The sequence below is a fragment of the Carassius gibelio genome, chromosome B13, assembly GCF_023724105.1.
Source record: "Carassius gibelio isolate Cgi1373 ecotype wild population from Czech Republic chromosome B13, carGib1.2-hapl.c, whole genome shotgun sequence".
Lineage (NCBI taxonomy): Eukaryota > Metazoa > Chordata > Actinopteri > Cypriniformes > Cyprinidae > Carassius > Carassius gibelio.
Window position 1 is genome coordinate 23,523,439 of NC_068408.1, and position 19,905 is coordinate 23,543,343.

The 19,905-nt window shown below is 38.5% G+C and overlaps 1 protein-coding gene across 1 annotated transcript in view; it reads right to left on the minus strand.

The window, feature by feature from the left end:
- Positions 1–19,594, minus strand: part of ppp2r5d (protein phosphatase 2, regulatory subunit B', delta) — a 30,135-nt gene extending 10,541 nt beyond the window's left edge. The window contains exons 1-5 of the mRNA XM_052572035.1: positions 19,455–19,594; positions 18,603–18,686; positions 15,479–15,650; positions 6,264–6,463; positions 564–674 (exon numbers count right to left, since the gene is read on the minus strand). Coding sequence (XP_052427995.1) covers positions 564–674; positions 6,264–6,463; positions 15,479–15,650; positions 18,603–18,686; positions 19,455–19,481 — 594 coding nt within the window. The 5' untranslated portion in view covers positions 19,482–19,594. The remainder of the gene's footprint in view (positions 1–563; positions 675–6,263; positions 6,464–15,478; positions 15,651–18,602; positions 18,687–19,454) is intronic.
- Positions 19,595–19,905: the final 311 nt, after the last annotated feature.

Consider the following 19,905-nt stretch of genomic DNA (forward strand, 5'->3'; position numbering starts at 1 on the left):
AACAAATGGGATTTGTAAGCATTTGAGGCAGACACTTTGTTCTGAAACCTAGTGAACTGCTTTGCTGCAACCTCAATATCAAGGAGCCTCAGAAGTGACTGGACTGCCATGATATACACAAGCAGCAAAACTGTGACCTACACAAAAAGTGCTTTATTTTTTACTATGACTTTAGAAGTGCTAACGCATGCAACAATTCAATCTCAATTTGATTGAACTATTTTTGCTCTCCAAAATACAGTATTAAAAGATATTTGTATGATGAATATATGGGATTTATTTCCCCTGAGCTCAGTGCAATTCATGTGATTCACCACAAAGGGCATATATGATGCTACCTTGCATTTGGCCAAATTCAAAGCTTTACAACCTGTGCTGATGGAGGTTGTAGAACAAAGTCATAGTCATATAGTCATATGAAGCCTTGAATTTTCACAGCATAATACAAACAGGCATATGAAAGGGAAAATCCCAAGAACGACCAGCAACATTCACTGAGGGTATACACTGAAGATTTTGCTAAATATGCCATGGTTCTGTTGATCATATGAAGCTGCACACACCTGCAGATGAGGCCAAGCTGCCTCTAGAGTGGGTTCGTCCTCTTCAGGGTCAAACTCTGCTCCCGTGGGGTTAGAAGAGGGCGGCAGAGTCCTGAACAAGTTTACAGAAAACTGGAAAGAAATACACATTATCTGTCATTATGTGAACAGAGAAACTACCTATTCTAAGAATATATTAAAAGTACTGTAATATTTCTATCTGGTATATCATAAAGAAATATGCATTAGACCTTAGAGAAAATAACAAAATTACAGGTATAAAAACTAAGTCAGTCGAGTTCTCACAATATTATACAGTCACACTGAAGGCATCAAGGGTTATTTGACCAAGAAGGAGAGTGATGGGGTGCTGCTCCAGATGAGCTGGCCTCCACAGTCACCGGACCTGAACCCAATCCAGATGGTTTAGGGGTGAGCTGGACCGCAGACAGAAGGCAAAAGGGCCAACAAGTGCTAAGCATCTCTCGGGGAACTCCTTCAAGACTGTTGAAGACCATTTCAGGTGACTACCTCTTGAAGCTCATCAAGAGAAAGCCAAGAGTGTGCAAAGCAGTAATCAAAGCAAAAGGTGGCTACTTTGAAGAACCTACAATATGACATATTTTCAGTTGTTTCACACTTTTTTGTTATGTATATAATTCCATATATAATTCCACATGTGTTAATTCATAGTTTTGATGCCTTCAGTGTGACTCTACAATTGTCATAGTCATGAAAATAAAGAAAACTCTTTGAATAAGGTGTGTCTAAACTTTTGGTCTGTACCGTATATATATATATATATATATATATATATATATTTATGGCACGCCCACCGCTCAGCAGTGTTAAAGGGTTAGTTTACTGAAAAATGAAAATTATGTCATTAATAACTTACCCTCATGTTGTTCCAAACCTGCAAGACCTCCGTTCATATTCAGAACACAGTTTAAGATATTTTAGATTTAGTCCGAGAGCATCGGTGGTTCAACCGGAACATTATGAAGTGACAAGAATAATTTTTGGATGCAAAGAAAACTAACAAATGTTTTTTTTTGGAGAATTTCCCCTGAATGTAAACTGCGAATGCTGTTCTGTGTCAGCTGTGCCACAAAGATACGTTTTCTATGTGTATTAACACTTTGATTTGAACGAAAACAGCGCATCAGTGCAGCGCATCTGACACAGAAACACAATTGTTTTTTTTGCGTACAATACGTATTCTCGTCTCTTTATAACGTTACTGTTGAACCACTGGTAGCAGATGGTCTATTCTGACGATGCTTTTCATATATTTCTGGACTTTGACAGTGTGACATGGGGGTAAGTGATTAATGATGACATTTGTGGGTCCTCTTATTGGACAACATGTTTAATACATTGTAGTAGTATTAGTAAAAACTATACATTTAATAAGAATGCATTTGTTATTTTTAACCACTCAAAATTCACTTTTCTCAAGATATAATTTTTTGTTTAGTAATTTGAATGTTGTATTCGAAAGGAGATGCAAAGAAATTACACCATGCTGGGTGTTAGAATTTTTAGAGTCACTTATTTGCTTTAAAAAGTCTTTTAAAATTTCAATGACGTCATACACATTCACATTCATTAGCAGAATGCTAGCGTGTTATGGGCAACAACAACTAAGAAATCGAAAGGACATAAGTACTCATTCATTCAACTTTCAACCTATAACCCATGTTGAACTTGCAAAACCTACAATCAGATCTGAGATTTCTCAACGGCAATCGGGTAAAAGGGACAAATTTAGATGTCTAGCCCCTTAAGCCCCTTTCACACTGCACGTCGGACCCGGCAAATTGCCGGAACATTGCCGGGTCACCTTCTGTGTGAAAGCAAACACGTCCCGGGATTGATTCCAGGCATTGAACCCGGGTCGGGGACCTAGGAACATTGCCGGGTTCAATCCCGGGACGAGCGCTGTGTGAACAAAAAGCCAGATCTAATGCTGTGTCGAAGTGATGACGCACGTTATCGTGCAACTCTTTTACCGGCTGTTTGAAGGAAGATCAACGTTCGCGACGAAAAAATATGTGCAAACTGTAATGAAGCAGAGATCAGTTTGTTCCTCACTCTCCGCGGTGACGCCGAGATCTGTCGCCAGCTACAGTGAAAGTATAACGTTCCTTAACATTTTTGACTCGTACATTACACGTCACGCCCTGATGTCACGTGTCGTTACGGGATCTTTACGGGTTGTGTGTGAAAGCACGCACATATCCCGGGTAATCACTGGCAGTGTGAAAGTGCAAAATCTAGCGACCCGGGAACAATTGCCGGAACACTTACGCCTGTATTTGCCGGAATCGCAGTCTGAAAGGGGCTATGGACATTTTGCACTCATGGCGATCTCCCCCAGTGGAACTCTGGTGGTACTGCAACCAAAATTCGGTACAATAGGACTTAATAGGGAGTGGGAAGGCTCTCCGTAGACAGGCTCTGATACATCTCTGGAGATATCTGTGCCCTTTATTTTAATGTTTACAAACTGAAATTCTGCTCTAAAAACCTCACTTCACGCAGCTATGAACAAACTTTATGGAAATACAACACTGAAATATCATCCTTCTTTAGCTCTCATTATGAATCCAAAGCTTTAAATATGTATGACCTAAAACATCAACTCCCTCTGAAGTGACGAGTGGTAAGATACAGTTTATTACTCGTGTCCCAAAATGGCTGAGAGGAAGGACATGAGTGTTACTACTACTGCTCTCTCTGTCAAGATGACGCAATGTTTCGAACACAGCCTCAGACTAGATTCGACTCAGACCTCCAGACAGGAGAGGGAGGGCAAGACATTCTCTCTCACACCTCACACTGAGACGGGAGAGCGGGACATGAGAGTCTAATGCATGAGAATGGGGACAGAGTATCTGAAAGGAAGATAATTGTGATTGCAATTGTCCTGCAATACAGTTGCAAGATTTAGCTATCTATCACACCACATTAAAGAGCACCAAACCGGTATTCATTGCTTGAATTTCCTAATAAAATGGACAGAATTAGAAATCTGAAACACTGTCATATCAAAATTTCATCCCATTCCGATTGATTGGTTGGGAGGCAAACTATATAACCTTTTGTTCATTCATCAACTGAAAACATAATTCATTGGGATTTAAGAATCAATATTGGCTAATAAAAAAGAGAATCTATTAAAAACCGGCCCTAGCTTGTTCTGTGAAAAAGTGACGCAGTCTCTGTTCATATGTTCTCATCATAAATAAATAAATGAATAAGACTATATGCTTGCCCTGTAGGTTCATTATTAAAAATGAAAATGTGAACAAAAATTAATTAAAATATACAAATTAAAATGAAGGTTCATAATAGATTATGACAGAATTTTAGCGACCTTGTCTGTCAAAATGTCGGACAATGTCTAATGCAGTCTAAATATATATATTTATATACTCCATTATTTGCACTTCTGGTTAGATGCTAACTGCATTTCATTGGCTCTGTACAGTGACAAAGTTCAATCTAATCGTATATACACACACACACACACACCCTATTTGGGACCCAGCAGAGCTCTTCTTTGACTTATTAATGGCTGAAAGGAAACGCAGGTGTCTAGGTCTTGATTTATGATGGCTAATTACCCATAATTCCCTGGTGTACATGTACACTTGAGCAGATTTTATCCTGGGTCTGGCTAGTAATCACCACTGGATCGGTCAGGCAAAAGCTATTAGCGTAAATTGGTCGCAGAGGATGAGTTATGATAAGCAGGGGTGTGTACTCGCCACATGTTTTGTCCTAATAACAATTAACCAACGTGGGTCAAATGGAAAGAAACTGTAGAAGCTAATGTTTGACCTAAAACTGCTCAAAAGATGTGTGCAAATGAACTCTGTCAGGCACTCAAACAGACAAAAATACTTCTTGTGATTAAATCGGCAGGTGTCAAATGAAGAATTATGAAATGTTTTTTATAGGTTGCAGTATCCCCTGAGTTCTTATGACTCAGGCATACCCTAGTGTGTTCACAACTGAGGGATCTCAAGATGGTACGAGAGGATTAATGTTACCATGGAAACTGAATTTAAGGGGCAATTTTCCATAAAAAAAAAGAAAAAGAAATTATTATCACATTTGTGAAACCTGCCAAGTTATTTCTGAAATGCTGTATTTTATTTAGAATCAGGGTTGACCACTGAAGAGTGATAGGGTGGTGTGAACTAAGCCACACACTGCTTATATGTAGAGGTCAACCAATTGATTTTTGCCATTTTTTAATTAATCTGCATCGGGCAATTGTGCTGCAAATTCGGCCGATTTATAGGCAGGCACACACGGGCAGCTAAGCTTTGTTGCGGAGCTCCCTCTGAGTAGTGATGGGAAGTTTGGATCATTTTACTGACTCAGACCTTTGAGTCTCGTTCAGCAAAATTAACAAATCTTTTTTCGAGTCATTTTGTTCCTTTTTATCAAAATATAATTAAAAATGTAACGTGTTACTTCCCTAACATGTCTACTAGTACTTACGCAAATGTTGATCACACCACAAACAGTACAGAACTATAACGCTATAAGAAATAGAAAAGATTAATTTGTTGTTTACCTGGGTCTTCAGTATGTGATTAGCTCACCTCTTATCTGACAAGTCTTTGGGTTTGAATCGTTCCTTCACCACGTGACAGACCCATAAGCTTTAACCATAGACTGTTTGTTTTAACAAAGAGTAATAAAGAGTTGGTTATTAAGTCTCTTTTCGATTCAGACTGCATAAGTTAAAGCTTATGGGTCTGACACGTGATGAAGGAATGACTTGAAAAACCCAAAGACTCATGACATGAACTAATCAGTTCTCTTTCTGGCTCAGACTGCATTGACTGAAACAGGTGAACTAGACTAATTCCAGAACAGAACCTGTAGAATTCTGCGCATGCACGACTCGTTCTTCCCGAGACACATTAAAGATTCGTTCAAAATGAACAAATTTCACAGCAGTGGCTTGTTCACACACAGCTTCAGCCAATGGCAGGGCAACACAGCCATAATTACATTTTACCCTACTGGAATTGATGCTGAAAAGTTATCATATTCATAAGTGCAACAAGTCATTTGCATGTGAAGGTAGAAACACATTCAATTCAGAATAATGCTTAAAACTGACCGCTACAAACAGATTTTCCAAAAGACTTCGCTGAATAAAATGAGCGCTTCATGTTTCGAATTTAAAATGCAGCGTGGATGTTTTTATATGAATGTATCTTTGAAAAGAACCGACAGCCTTAATGCCTGGTAAAGTAGCGTTTACCAGGGAAACCGCTATATCTCTGCTCCACCAGCGCCTCCTGCAGGCAGATAATTAGTTTGCAGTCTGTGGGAAACACTTGTGTCTGTCAGTAAACGTAAGGAAAAAAGCATGCTTTAGAACAGATTTGAGAAGGTGCTTAGGTTTTGAGCCATGTATTCCTCTAAATTTGGCTACTACTACTATTACTATCTTGTACCCTGCAATAATAATTTGCTCAAAATCACTTTTATGAGATGAATGAGAAAACAAAAATCGACCGAACATTTTGGCCCAAAAAAAATCGTCATTATATATCGGCCATGGGTTGCCCTGATTTCTACATACCGGAACTGGCCAGTGAAAAACCCATATCGGTCGACCTCTACTTACATGCACGAGCACCATGTATGAAAAGCAATGAGGATGTGTCCATGTTTGTGTTCCCTCACCATGATGACAGCTTCAGGGTAGATGGACTCTGTGACCACGTCACGGTTGTGTGTGATGTACTCCACCATTTCATTGAGGCCAGCTCGCTTCACCTCTTTGTACTTGAGATCACTTAGTGGATCAGTCACAAAGTCGAAAAGCACACAGCACTGCCGTAGTTTCTGGACAAACAGTTCTTCTCGATCCATGGGTGGAGCATCTGGAATGAGAGACACAATAGATAAAACAGCCTGAGTGACACCTGTCAGAGAGACGATGGGCGGCAGGCAAATCAAACCAACCTGCAAACCTCCCAGGAAAGATTTCCAGAGCGCTTACTGTACTATTTCACACCAATGCATCATTTAAACAGAGCTCCTGTTTAGGAGGCTCTTTGGTCCACCACAGTTTCATTAACACCTTCCTCTCACCTTGACCGTGAAACTCATGTGTCTGTCTGTGTGCTGTGAACTCTGTATCCCTGCATGAGCTTGTGGAAAATAACACTGTTCTGCCAAGCCAACACACTGCTGCAATTATAAACAGGCCATAATGGCTGGACTGGGATAAGGTGGCCAAGTATTGGAGAAGGGCAATATAGCCTACTGAATATCATATTTTGCTGACTATATACGCTACCAAATAAAACAGTTTTGGATTGGTGCTTTTTTAAGTTTCTGAAAGAAATATCTAATGCTCATCTGCATTAACTTGAATAAACAGTTAGAATTGTAATTTTGTGAAATGTTACAATTTAAAACAACATTTATAATTTAATACAACAGCAAAGCTGAATTTTTTGCATCATTACTCCAGTTTTCAGTGTCACATGATCCTTCAGACATCACTCAAATATGCTGATTTGATGCTCAAGGAACTTTATCATCAGTTAAAAGAGTTGTGCTGCTCACTTTTTTGTGAAAACAAAACTGTTTTTCTTACGGTTACTTTTGATGCATTTAATGTGTCCTAGCTGAAAAGTATTAAATACAGGAACTTTGTGAAAAAAAAAAATGAATTAGGCAGTTTTCATTTCTATGCAACGATAATTTAAACTGATGATGACTTAAAATTGTATGCGGGTATGTATGGAAATATTTGTTTTATGTTAGTTTGCTATGTATCATAATTTTGGTCCACATAAATAGAGATATTTAGCATTTTGTTGATTGCTACTGTGTTTTTTTTAAGCCATTACATAGAAAATATACAAATTGAAGACTGAAAAACAGAGATATAACTGTTTCACTTCTATTGCAAAGTCATACTAAGTTCTAAATGCATGTTTTATCATTAGAGTATAATAAATGTTATACAACTTGCACATGCATCAGGCTAACTCAAACTCCAACAAGTGGTCCTGAAATATTGGAATCAGTAAACTAGCTGTGATTTCTCATTTTAAAATCATTCAGAAGAGGTATCAAGTCTGACAGCGGTTTCTGTTAAACAGTGCCTGTCTATCGAGATGGACAGCACAGGGGAACGAGGAAAGGATGGGGGATTGACCCACTTTTGAGCAGCGCAGGACTAAAATCTGGGGCACAGACAACAGCTTCAATGAATCTATATTAAACAGGATCCACAGAGAGCTGCACTGCAGCAGCTCCATCAGAAGAACACTTCCCTCTCACATGCCACCAAACACAAAGAGCACAATGACTCAAATCACACAAACGCAGCAGCCAACTCAAACAAAATAAAACTTCTATCACCAGATGTTTTCATTATCAGTTTCTTTGAGAGATAGTGTCCTGTGTGCAAGTATGAAACACCCGTCATTTTTTTTTTTAACCCTGCTGACTCAACTGAATTCTTTCCACAATGCTTTAAGCTGGCGGAGGATTGCAGGATTTCCAGAATAGCTGCAGGCCATGAACCTCAACATCCTGCAGTCTGACGTAGGAGTGTGTGATTCAGAGATCTTATGCAATGCCAGAGAAGAAGCTCTGGGAGTAATGAGAGGAGGAGGAGGACAGTAATGGAGGTAGAGGATGGCCTGAAGCCTGCAGGTTTTCTGCTGATGAATGCACTGGATGGCTTTCATATTGATCTAATCAAATCAAATATGCACTCGTTTATACAGCTAAAAGCATGAAACAAAATAATCAGAGTCAGAAGACAATCATAAATGGTGGGGATGCACCTATCAGGAAATCTGAGGCAGATACCAATAGATCATATTTTATTTGACCACTTTTATGTATTTGGGGTTGGCAATATAGAAGTCAAAACTAAAGAGATGGCCGATACATTGATATAAATGTCAACTCTTAGAAATCCATTGAAATATATAATAAATTAGCTTTAAAAAAAAAAATCTGTTACTTTAATTTGTGATAAAATTTACCTTTTTTAATTTTGTATTTTTGACCAAATAAATGTAACCCTGGTGAGCATACTACAGTAGACTTCTTTTAAAATCTCACTGACTCCAAACTTTTAAATGGTAGAGCGGTCTCCACCAGCAGCACCAAACCAGCTCCAGGACTCACTGGGATCTAAGATGACTCTCTTCAGGGTTGTGTTTAGGTTAAGTAATGCAAATCGCTAATAACTAAGCATCTGCAGGGAGACATCTCCATGCCATTAAGATAATTGCAAGATAAACTGTTATTACTGTTATCAGAGGGAACACGCATCTCTGGTGAGCTCTTAAATTGGATTTGTGACAGATCTTTGCTGTGACGAGTGACACCTGTGAGACTGAGCGTGTGCTTGTGTACACAAACCATTTCTACTGATGCATGAGACGACTGCCAGCACTCACCTTACGTCGAAATAAAAAACAAATATATAAGTTTATGAATCAAAAATGGTTGAGGAATCAAAATAATAGAATTCAAATAGAAATTCCACACAATGTAACTCGTTCTCTATTAACCGGAACTCTCTGAATGTGTGCATTCTTGCATGCAGAAATGTAATATATCTGCCCTGATTTAGACCTAAAGCATGATCGGCCAATCAAATGTCATCGTAGGGCCCTATGATTTCCTCGATACTGAAAACATGAATGGAATCGTGGAATCCAGTCATAAAAACATAATTTACTGTAAATGCAGAATGTCACAGAATCTTAAATTAAATTATGATATGGACTAGTATCTGTAAATATTAAGCCTCAAAAGATGATTTAAATATGAATTTTGCATGTTCTGCATGTCTCTGTATGAACGGGCGGTTTTGTTTACTACTCGAGCTGAAACACGAGCGGTGCTCACGGTGATTTCAGCAACATAAATACACCATTATAAGGACATAAACTACTAAATCTCACAACATTTCTTCCATGCGTTCATTTTAATAACAGATCCTCTTTGTTAGCCAAAAAATAAAGTTTAATTTTAGTTAGTTTAGTCTATTGTCCTGTCGTAAATTCTCTTTGCATCTGTGGCAAATCTTCATTGATCAACAACAATAATTAACAGACACAATTTTCAATAATTAAAAGAATTTAAGAGGGGCAAAAATTCACAAGGCTATTTTAAGCATAAATTTAATAAATGAAGGGTTTTTTATACATTCAAATAATTATGAGTTGCTAAAACAGAATTTGGTAACAAAACTTTCAAAGGGCACTAAACGTAATTTTTGCTAAACTTTCAATTAATTGATGTGAAATTGTGTACGTTTCATTATTTTAATTAATTAGACATGTTTTTTGATCAATGTAAACATTCAAAAGTAGTAGAGAAAAATTAAAACTGAAAAAAAAAAAATGCATTTGAAAAATATAATGGAATTTGTGAAAAAATAAAACATTTTATAGGCCCCTACATCCAATAATGATGGGTGGACAATCAATTATTAAAGCTAAATGGATGGTATAAAACAGAGCAAGATAAAGGGACTGGGAAAAGGGCCTGCCTCAACCCACACACTGCAGACTCTTTAGCAGCACAGGGTCAAATGTCTCACAGAGGACCTACTCGATTCTCTCAAAGTTGTCACAACTCCAGCAAATCAAATCAGTATGTGACTGTAACCCTGGAGCTGTCTCTTGTACACGTACAAACACAAATGGCACAGAACACAGCTTCGGCTTGTCGTTTAGTCCACAGTGATTACTGCTTAATGAGCCTTGCGTTTCCTTGAGCCCTACAGATGGAGAGCAGGGCTGAGCACTGGGAGGGAAGCCCTTATGAACGTACGATTGACTTCCTGCCTGTTGTTCAGCCTCCGCCAGAAACAAAAGCTGCCTACTGCTAGAAGCACAGAAAAATCTGTTTTTTATTTGCTTTAATGTTGAGTTTTATTAGGGCTATATGGGGAAGGTCAGTAAGTATTTGTTGTTTAACACATGTAAAAAAACTAAAACCAACACTAAACACACTAGTCTACAGTATATACAAGGCACAGCTAAATGTGACATGTAATGAGTTTACGTAACAATGTTTTAAGTGCACTTAAATTAAGATACATTTTTTAATGCTCTGTAATTGTTCAGTAATTGTTTTTAAATAAATAAAGAAACTGATAATTTGCAGTTTATGTCTGGTTTTAAATGATTTTGTAGTATCTAATGACTATATTTATTCCATCCCCAGACAATGGAGGGAAAATTCATCCAGTAAATGGTAAAAAGAGGTCATTAAACAAACCTTAATGTGAAAATACAAACTGTAATGCTCCAGGTGATTATCCATGATTAAATACAGAAACCTAAATGATTAATTAGTAATTTAACAGGTCTAGAATTTTGCAGTTTGTTTATAATTGTATGTATTTTCTATCTCTTTTAAAGCGCATCTGTCTAATGGCTTCACAGTTTCACACGATCTCTGTCCACATGCTTGAGCTGTGTTGCATTGCTCTTGCATAATCTGACGAATCCCTGAATTGGTTTGGTTCGTTTTAATGAACCAGTGGTGAATCGAATCACTGCAGTCATGACTCTGTCATTTAAAAAGAGAGGAAACAATCTGCAACTTTTTACACTTAAACCTTCTGAAATAATAATGATTTTTGGAGACTCAATGTGAAAATAAATTTGATTACAAACTTTACTATTAGGTGTGATTAATTGAAATGAATAACAGAACGCTGAGTGACTAATTAGTTTGTTTTTAGCAATCAACAGCATTAATATTTTGTTTCGTTTTTTTGCAATTTTGTAATATTAACACTTAAGAGACCTCAACATGACCAAATATAACGTTAACATAGTTCATTAGCTAACATAGAACAGATGAACAAGGTCAACAAGTACAAACAACAAATTATTTCAGCAAATGTCTCCAGAGGCATCTTTATAGCAAGATAATAATGTGACTATTGTAGGCCAATTCAAAGAACACACCCAGTGCTTTTGAAGAGCACATGCAATAACCCCAGGGCTCCCAGACAGATGACAAGACAACGGGAGGCGCAGTTGTGCATGCTTCTTAGGGCAAGTGGATTAAAATAGCCTTTTTAAAATGATAAGTGGTCACATAGTTGTGTGCTGTGATGCACATATACTCTCACAAAACGCCACACAACCAATGCGATCCATGTCCTCTCACATAACACAACACTCCAACAAGACACTGAGCTGCGTTCAGTCCAACAGCTCGGGTGTTTAGGGTCATACGAGATTGTTTTCTTGAGCTAAACATAACCCAGACTAATCATCCAAATTACGACCCAATGACCTGTGTGTGCTGGCGAACCAAACAGGACAGACTGTACTTTCTTTAGTCAGGGCATGTTGTGAAGCTCCTGTTGCACATATGATATTGTGAAAAGATTTTATCAGGAATGTCAACCATACATGTAGGTATAAGCCCAACCTCAGTGGAAAAATCATTGCTTCAGTGGTTACCTTGCCCTTCAGCAGCACAGCACAAACATGCAGTCATAAGACCTCCACGGGCAAATCAGCAACCACAGAGCACGACAACTTTATTTCATCTCTATTCCAATAGGACACCATTTCTTGTTCAGAATGCACACACACACACAAAAGAAAGATTCTGACTCTCTCTTTATGAGCTGAAGTCAAATCCATAGTAAAATTATTTTGAGCCTCAACTCAAATGAATGGGTGCCGTCAGAATGAGAGTCCAAACAGCTTATAAAAACCTAACCATAATCCACAGGTAATCCACACCACTCCAATCTAACATCTTGTGAAATGAAATACTGCGTGTTTGTAACAGAAAAATCCATTATTTAGGCATCTTAACATTTATACCTTAACAGCAACCAAAATAAGAGTCAATAATCCATAACAAAAGAAATAGGTATTAAAAAAAAAAAAACAATACTGACGGCTGATTGAAATGTATATAGTTTTAACAAATAGTTCATATGTAACTCATATGTATTAAAATAAACAAATAAAAAGATATAAAATTTAAAGAACATGAAGCTGACATTAAGGATTTATAATGCAGTTTGACCACTGTACACCAAAACTATGAAAAAAACAAACATTCGACAAACACTGTATTATATACTTTCCTAAGCAAAAGCAGAGTAAAACAAGCTCATGTTATCCTAGGTTTGAATGTCCTCAGCAGAACGTCTTCAGCAGTCAGAGTGATGGTTCAGTGACAGTCTTTCTACTGCATGAACGTCTGTATGCTGTACTGAGATCAGCCAACCACCACGTGAGACACAATCTTCTTTACAAAACTGTGAAAAAATAAGCATGCACTCATTCGAAAGCCTGTTGAAATATGTTATGTCTAAACTTACGTAATCCACTTATGTTGGAAAACAGAGCAGAGCTCACAGAGAATTGATCAACTCACACACACGGCCAAAATGCATGCATAAATAAATGATGCACGCTGTCGTCTGCATTCTGTCTCTACCTGGATCAACTTTTAGTCCACTGATGTATTTCTATCATTAGGTCTTCATTCATAATAAATATTACTTCTCCCAGCATGCCCATTTAAATACACTAGTAACATTAAAAGTACCAGTAACTTCAGATCCAAACTCGATACTGATACAAAAATTTAAAAAAGTAATAATATCTGACTAATTCAAAAATTTATATTAATATGCTTGTTTTTTAAAAAAAGTCTAGTTTAAAAAAAACTGAAGAAAAAAACACTTTAAATGTCCCTGGTACACACATTTGCAATCCAAACTGGCATCATGGCAGATACTGAAGTAACTCACTCGCTTCAATGGATTTCCTAGACAAAAACACTGAGCTGGTTTGCTTAGTTCTCACACAAAGACAGGAAAAGGGAGATCTCCATGCTTCCTCAGTTTGTTTGCCATGTGAACATCCAGAGACAGTGCCAGGTCACTAGAAACAGTGTTGCCTGGGCCAGAAACAAACACACGGAGACATTGTTCTATTGCATACATCTGTTTGGCACCCCGCATTGAAGGGGGAATATGTGTAATGGTCAAGGCTTCACAAGAACGCTCATGACGCATTATGCAACTTGGTATTTTAAGACACAGCGTGGTTAATCGAGACCATTGCTGTAGCATGTCGATGCACAGCATCAGAACTAAAACACATTACTTCTACCGCAACCAACGAACTGCTGTTTCACATTGTAGTAATAATAGAAACAGTACACTGAAGCTCTTTCAAGAGGAGCTCTTCTCGAAAAGAGAGCATCATGCCTCTAGTTGTGAAACCCCGGGGACTGACAGTTAACTGCCTTCCTCGGGGTACTACTACTTGGCAAGAGCGGAGTTTAGGTGCAGCTCGAGGGGTCCCATTATGACACAATCGGTCCGAATGTGCTGATCATGTGTGGAAAAATGACTGGTTCAGCTCTAGGGCCAAAACCACTGATGTTCATCATTCACAAATAGCCTGTGCTTCACTTGGTCTGTGGAAAAACAGCTTTTAAGGCCTGAAAATACATCACCTTCATGTGACCACAACACACTGTAGTGTACATACTAAAGCAGCTTGATGTGCCCCAAACAACACCGAAGAACTACCTATATCACCTTTACAGTGAAAGCCTTTCACTGCATTTGTGACTAAAAACAGTTGGTGCAAACTAAAATACATTTAGGAGCAAATGTGCAAAAGTCCCAGTGTGTCCTTAAAAATTAACAGTATCTTAAATAGTAGAACAAACATTACATTTGAGAATGGGAATCCTGATACAAGCCTGATGGATCAACTTTAAAAGGCTATGATTTCATTAAAACAAATGAATGTTTCATATTCAAAAACGTATAGTTTAATAAATGTTTATTGTGCCCCTAAAGTGTTTTAATATCCGCCTAGGTTTTTTTAACTTAGGTGCACATGTACTCTTTGGGAGAAAAAAAAAGTAAGCATCAAGCCCTGTCAATCAAAGGTTGTACTACAAGGGGAGCTTTCAGCTCTACTTTTTTAAAAGCGTTGGCTACGAAACATTCAGTAACGCAGTAAATGTATGCATTCACAAAACATAGAGGGTCTCAAATCACAAATGGTCAACCAAGAGTTTAAAATGTGTCTCAAATGCTTCCTTTGACCTCTTAAAATCAAGAAGACCCTCTTCTTGATTACAAGAAGTCAAAGGAAACATTTGAGACACATTTTAAACTCTTGGTTGACCATTTTGTGATGGATATTAATTTCAGGTCCAAACAGTAGCTGATAAGATGAAAACAGCTCAATAGCTGATAATGCAGCGCTGAATAAATTAATCAAACTCTATGCTTTCTAGGAACAATCCTCCTCAGATTCTAAGAAATGAACAGGCTTGATTAGATTGGAGATTAAACTGTAACTCTCTAAATTGCGAGCCGTGGCAAGGTTTCACTGTCCTACTTAGTGCAGACACTTGCACTGCTGATCCAATTACCGTCTATGAGTTGTCATGTGCTCAAAGTCCCTGCGTGGCCAGACAGGAAGGACTCTCCCTGACTGAGATGATGTCGGAGCACCACGATCACAAGCACAGGAGAGATAGATTAAGAAAGAACATCCAATGACGAGAAACATTGATCTTCATCAGTGAAAGCTCTCAATATCGATCCCAAATTTACAATAATTAATAGACCTATAAATAATTCCATGTTATTAAATAGATTTAAAGACCTAGTGTATCTGTTCCAAATTTAATAGCCAATTTGTTGGAATAAAATACTGCCACAGTAACAGGCTAAACACGGCTAATTCACGGCTCCTGTGAGGCTGCCCTCCAACAGTTAACACAATTAGCACCATTCACTGTGATGTGTACACAACAACAGATCATTTGATCATTCCAAGAAATCATCCACAAAGTAAGAAAAACAATGACTATGTCCTGTCTGGAGTCGTTTCTACCTTTGATGGCGGGAAGCTTCTGCAGTTCCCGGTTCCTGGTGAGGTTGAATCGTGACGAACTCTGTCGACGCTCCTTCTTTACAATCTGAGTCCCACCTGAGTACTTAATTTTGTTCAGCTGTGTGGGAGGTGGAGTGCTGTTGCTCGGACGCTTGCTGGCTGTCTGCTGGGCCTGGAGAAGAAAAAAAAAAAGTTATGTTCTGAATCAAAATGGGCACAGTATGCCGTTCTATGCCATGGCACCACTTTTGGTGACAGAAGGTCAGACTCCAGTGTCTTCCTGCTGATGCCAAACACAATAGAAGAGACTAAATACAGCGACCAAAGAGGAAAAGGGCAATCCTGCTGATCAGATAAAGGGGACATAGTCTTTCTGGAAAGCATTTTATTGGAGAAATATTTGGATGCGCCCATCCGTGCTAGATGAGTCATCAATATTTTTGCTCTACTTTCTCGGAAGAGAAAGACTATTTTAAATGTGTGCATCTACTAAAAGCAAATGGTCAACTTTAGGGGTCTACAAAACATAAATGACCTTAAAATAATACAGTATATTTTTAATATTGGCTCTTTATAACGACTGACTTCATTGTCAATGAAAACCCCAATGTATCCATCTTTCTGAGTATATCTCTAGATTATATATCTTCTTTATATGCTTTTAATATCAGTCAACCGGTTTCGTTTGCACTTTTATATACATTTTAAAACTTGTTCTTACACATCTGCATTATACATCATAACTGGCTTTACAATGCTACTAGAAAGCACTACAAACAACAATATACATTTAAATCAGATGGCTACATTATTCATCACTTGGAAGCAGCTGACTGCAATGAAACATTGAGATCCAGCTGAATATTTACAGGAAACATTAAGAAAAACAGCTTCATGTGAGATGTGGGACAATCTTTATGTCTTGAGCACTATTCCCCCCCAGTGAAAAGAGTGAGGCATCTAAAGAAGGGCAAAATATGAGAAAATAAGGGCGAGCTGAAAGATGGTCATAAATAATTAAGACTTTGCATTAATCTTTTTTCTCACATTGGACACATTACTTAGGAAAGAGCTTAGGATAAGACGGTCATATTTTCAATAAATGATATTCTGGCATCTACAGTGAGCCTCTGTTGACGTAAATATTACAACGTTCACTCTCAATTGTCAAGTCTAGCATAAACGGCTCATATTGTACAAAAAGTTTACGTTTTATCCAATGGCAAAACATTGGATTAAAACCCATGCAAACATGGAGAACAGCTGTAACAAAGCCACGCACCACATCAGTCAACAATCTGCAAGCAAACTGCCTCCGGATCCCATGCGAGTACTCACCTAACCTACATGCCTCCTCAGAGTCAGCCCACATTAAACATTCACGAGTAGCCTGCGCTACACTATCAAATAAATATGCATCTTCCTTATAAAACCAGCATCACAGAATCCGTTTTGACCATACCGCTGTGGGACGGTCCCCAAAATTAAATCAAACAAAACTTCTGTTCTTTTGTCAAATTGTACAAACCAGATCACGCAACAACCACCACAATTTTTTTTTTTTAAACTGTGCGATATACATCACAGCTAATACAATATTTCTGACACTGTCTGAGCTTCGTGTGAGGCTAAGATTAATTGCAAAGGCAATTAATCGGCCGCCAGTGAGAATGTCACACTAAGCTATCCAAGACTGCCAATTTTGCCCTACGACAAAATAAATATTTCACGATCCCTGAAATTAGTCTGAGGCAGCATAATTGAGGGGAAAAAAAATAATCACACAGTGTGCACCCGGCGTCAGAAGCACATTGATTAAGAAATAAAGCTGATCTCTGGTTTATAGGAACACAGAATCAATGCTGAACCACAATGCATTACTAACACCGTGCCTGAAGCCGCTCAAAGAGCAACATGTAAGCATGTGACATTTCCAAAACAACCGAGCACCCTCATGGAAAATATGCTTTAATGTATTGAAGGTTTTTAATGAAGAAGAAGAAGCGACACAGTCCAAGCAACAAATGGTGTGTGTGTGTGTGTGTGTGAACAGACTGGCTCTGTGAAATACATGTTGAGGCCTGCCCACAGCATTGCAAAGCTGGCCTCAGTCACAGGGGTTGCATGACTGAGTCTGACTTAAAATAGACCAAATCAATAAACTTCCCCCGCTTCAGCGTCACACTCTCTGCCCGCTGATTCCCGCCGTCTGTATCACTTTGATGAACACAGAGATATTTCAGTCCCAACAGGGTTATGCTATTACGTCAGTACAACTTCACACTTGGAGGGACACAAGTCCGTATGTAAACGCATACGAATTTCATTATCTCACAAATGACGCAAGACGACTGCGACAAAAATGTAGTACATATTTCCCTTATCGCACGAATACTTCTTTACTAGGGTCTAAAAAAACAAGTCTGACTGGATGTGGATGCCAAAGAAACCATTAAAAACACAACAACCAAGTTGAAATATTAGTGCAGACAACATATTTATATAATTTGTTAAATAAAAATTATCGACACCTTTTCCCACCTCTCCAAAATTAAAATTAAGGATAACAATATTGTATTTGGGGCAACTGTGATGCAATATTTGCATGCAATACAATTGACACAACTGATCCATACCCCGTCACAAAATTAAGCATGACTTGGAGACGTCAAAGGAAAGCGAGAGAAATATATTTTAAGCTGCTTCTATTAGATTTAATAACTCAGATACAGACGTACAGTCCAGGCTCAGTTTGAGAGGGGATTTGCATTGCTTCATGCAGGAGAATAAAGAACAGCTTTAAGAGCCACTTCAATCTTGGTTATTTAATAAAGCAGAAATTGAAATGAGGGTTTGTCTGGAAGCAAGATAGATATCAAGGGCTTTAACCCATCCTCAACATGATACACTTCAGACTTGTGTGTTTGATGAGCTAAGCGTGCAACTGTATGTGGTTGCAAAAACACATGCAGAATCTACAGGAAGTGCAGTGATTATTATGAATAATGAACGCTGTCTCGCAAAAAGCTTGACTTTTATCCTTCGCGTGCCCTGAGGAATGAAAAAGCCCAGCTACAACATTTAGAAAGCAACACAGTATGAGATATGTTTATGTCATCTTTACCTCTTCTGAATTTTCAGTCCCAGCATCCTTTGCGCCACTGGCATTACTGTTTTTCGTGCTGCTTTTTGCAGATTTGGTTGGTTCCTGTAATGACAACAAAATAAACAAATAAATTACCATCTGATTCATAAAGGAGGCTCCTATTGTTTTGATCACTCCTTTTATCTTGGGGATGGTCTGAATACAAGCCAAATCACGGGCAGGGCATGCTGCAGGGCTGGTCTATGACAGGTGATGGCCAACAGAAACTAGATTTTGATTCAGACAATGACATTCACAAAAAATTGACTGCTTTCTGGGAATGAGAAATGATTTGCGTTCACACCGTCCAGCATCATATACACAGGGACAAACTTGTCCACTAATATATCGAACGTTTATATAACGATGCCCACAGCTTGTCCACTGAATCATCGACTCATGCAGGGACAGAGAACATGTTTGAGTGTTCAGCTTATGCTAAAACCTGTCAACTAATAACGTTACGCCTCCATTCACATACTAACGGTCGATCATAATCTTACTGTAGAAAACTGATCTGTAACGCAAACACCGGGTAAAACAGCTATCGAACAGCACTCTTTCAAACATACATGACTCCTATTTTAAATCCCCGTCACGTTGAGCTAAAGAAACCGCTTTTTTGTTATTTAAAAATACAAATTTTGAAAACGTAACTGTCAGTATTTTGACTTGAGACATAACGTTACAGGCACAAATGCGCCCTTAGAGGACTAGCGCGGCCTTCGTTTACAATAAACAACCTCAGTAAATACTGCAGGATAATTGTTTTACAAACTGAATTCTCTAACGCATTAATTAGACGCGTTATTAATGTAATCTGTACTTTACCTTCTCTTTTTTTGTTTTATTCGGCATTTTGCAAATGTTGTCTTTAGCCGTGCCTCCGCGATAAGGCTCCCCTCGCACTCACTCAGGTTCTCGCGCACACTGTTACCTCGCCCTCCCTTCCCTAGCAACAATCTGATTGGTCAGCAAGGCTGGAGACTAGATAGCAACAGCACAGCGGAATTTTTCTATTGGCTGCTTTTCGAACCAGACGGTCTTGAGTTTTCCAAACGGGGTCCTGGCTGCGACGAGGAAGGGGCTACAGCTGTTGTTGACGGCTTATCTGTCTCTCGTGGAGGTGCAGATTGTCTCAAGAGGAATTGATTGTGGGAGGGAGACATTGACTGTCAACATGTCAGGATAGAGGCATCCAGAGATTTTGGTTTGTATCTAACGCAAAAGAGCGGGAGCCTTTACATAGTTTTAATTGTGAATATTGATGTATTTGAGGTCC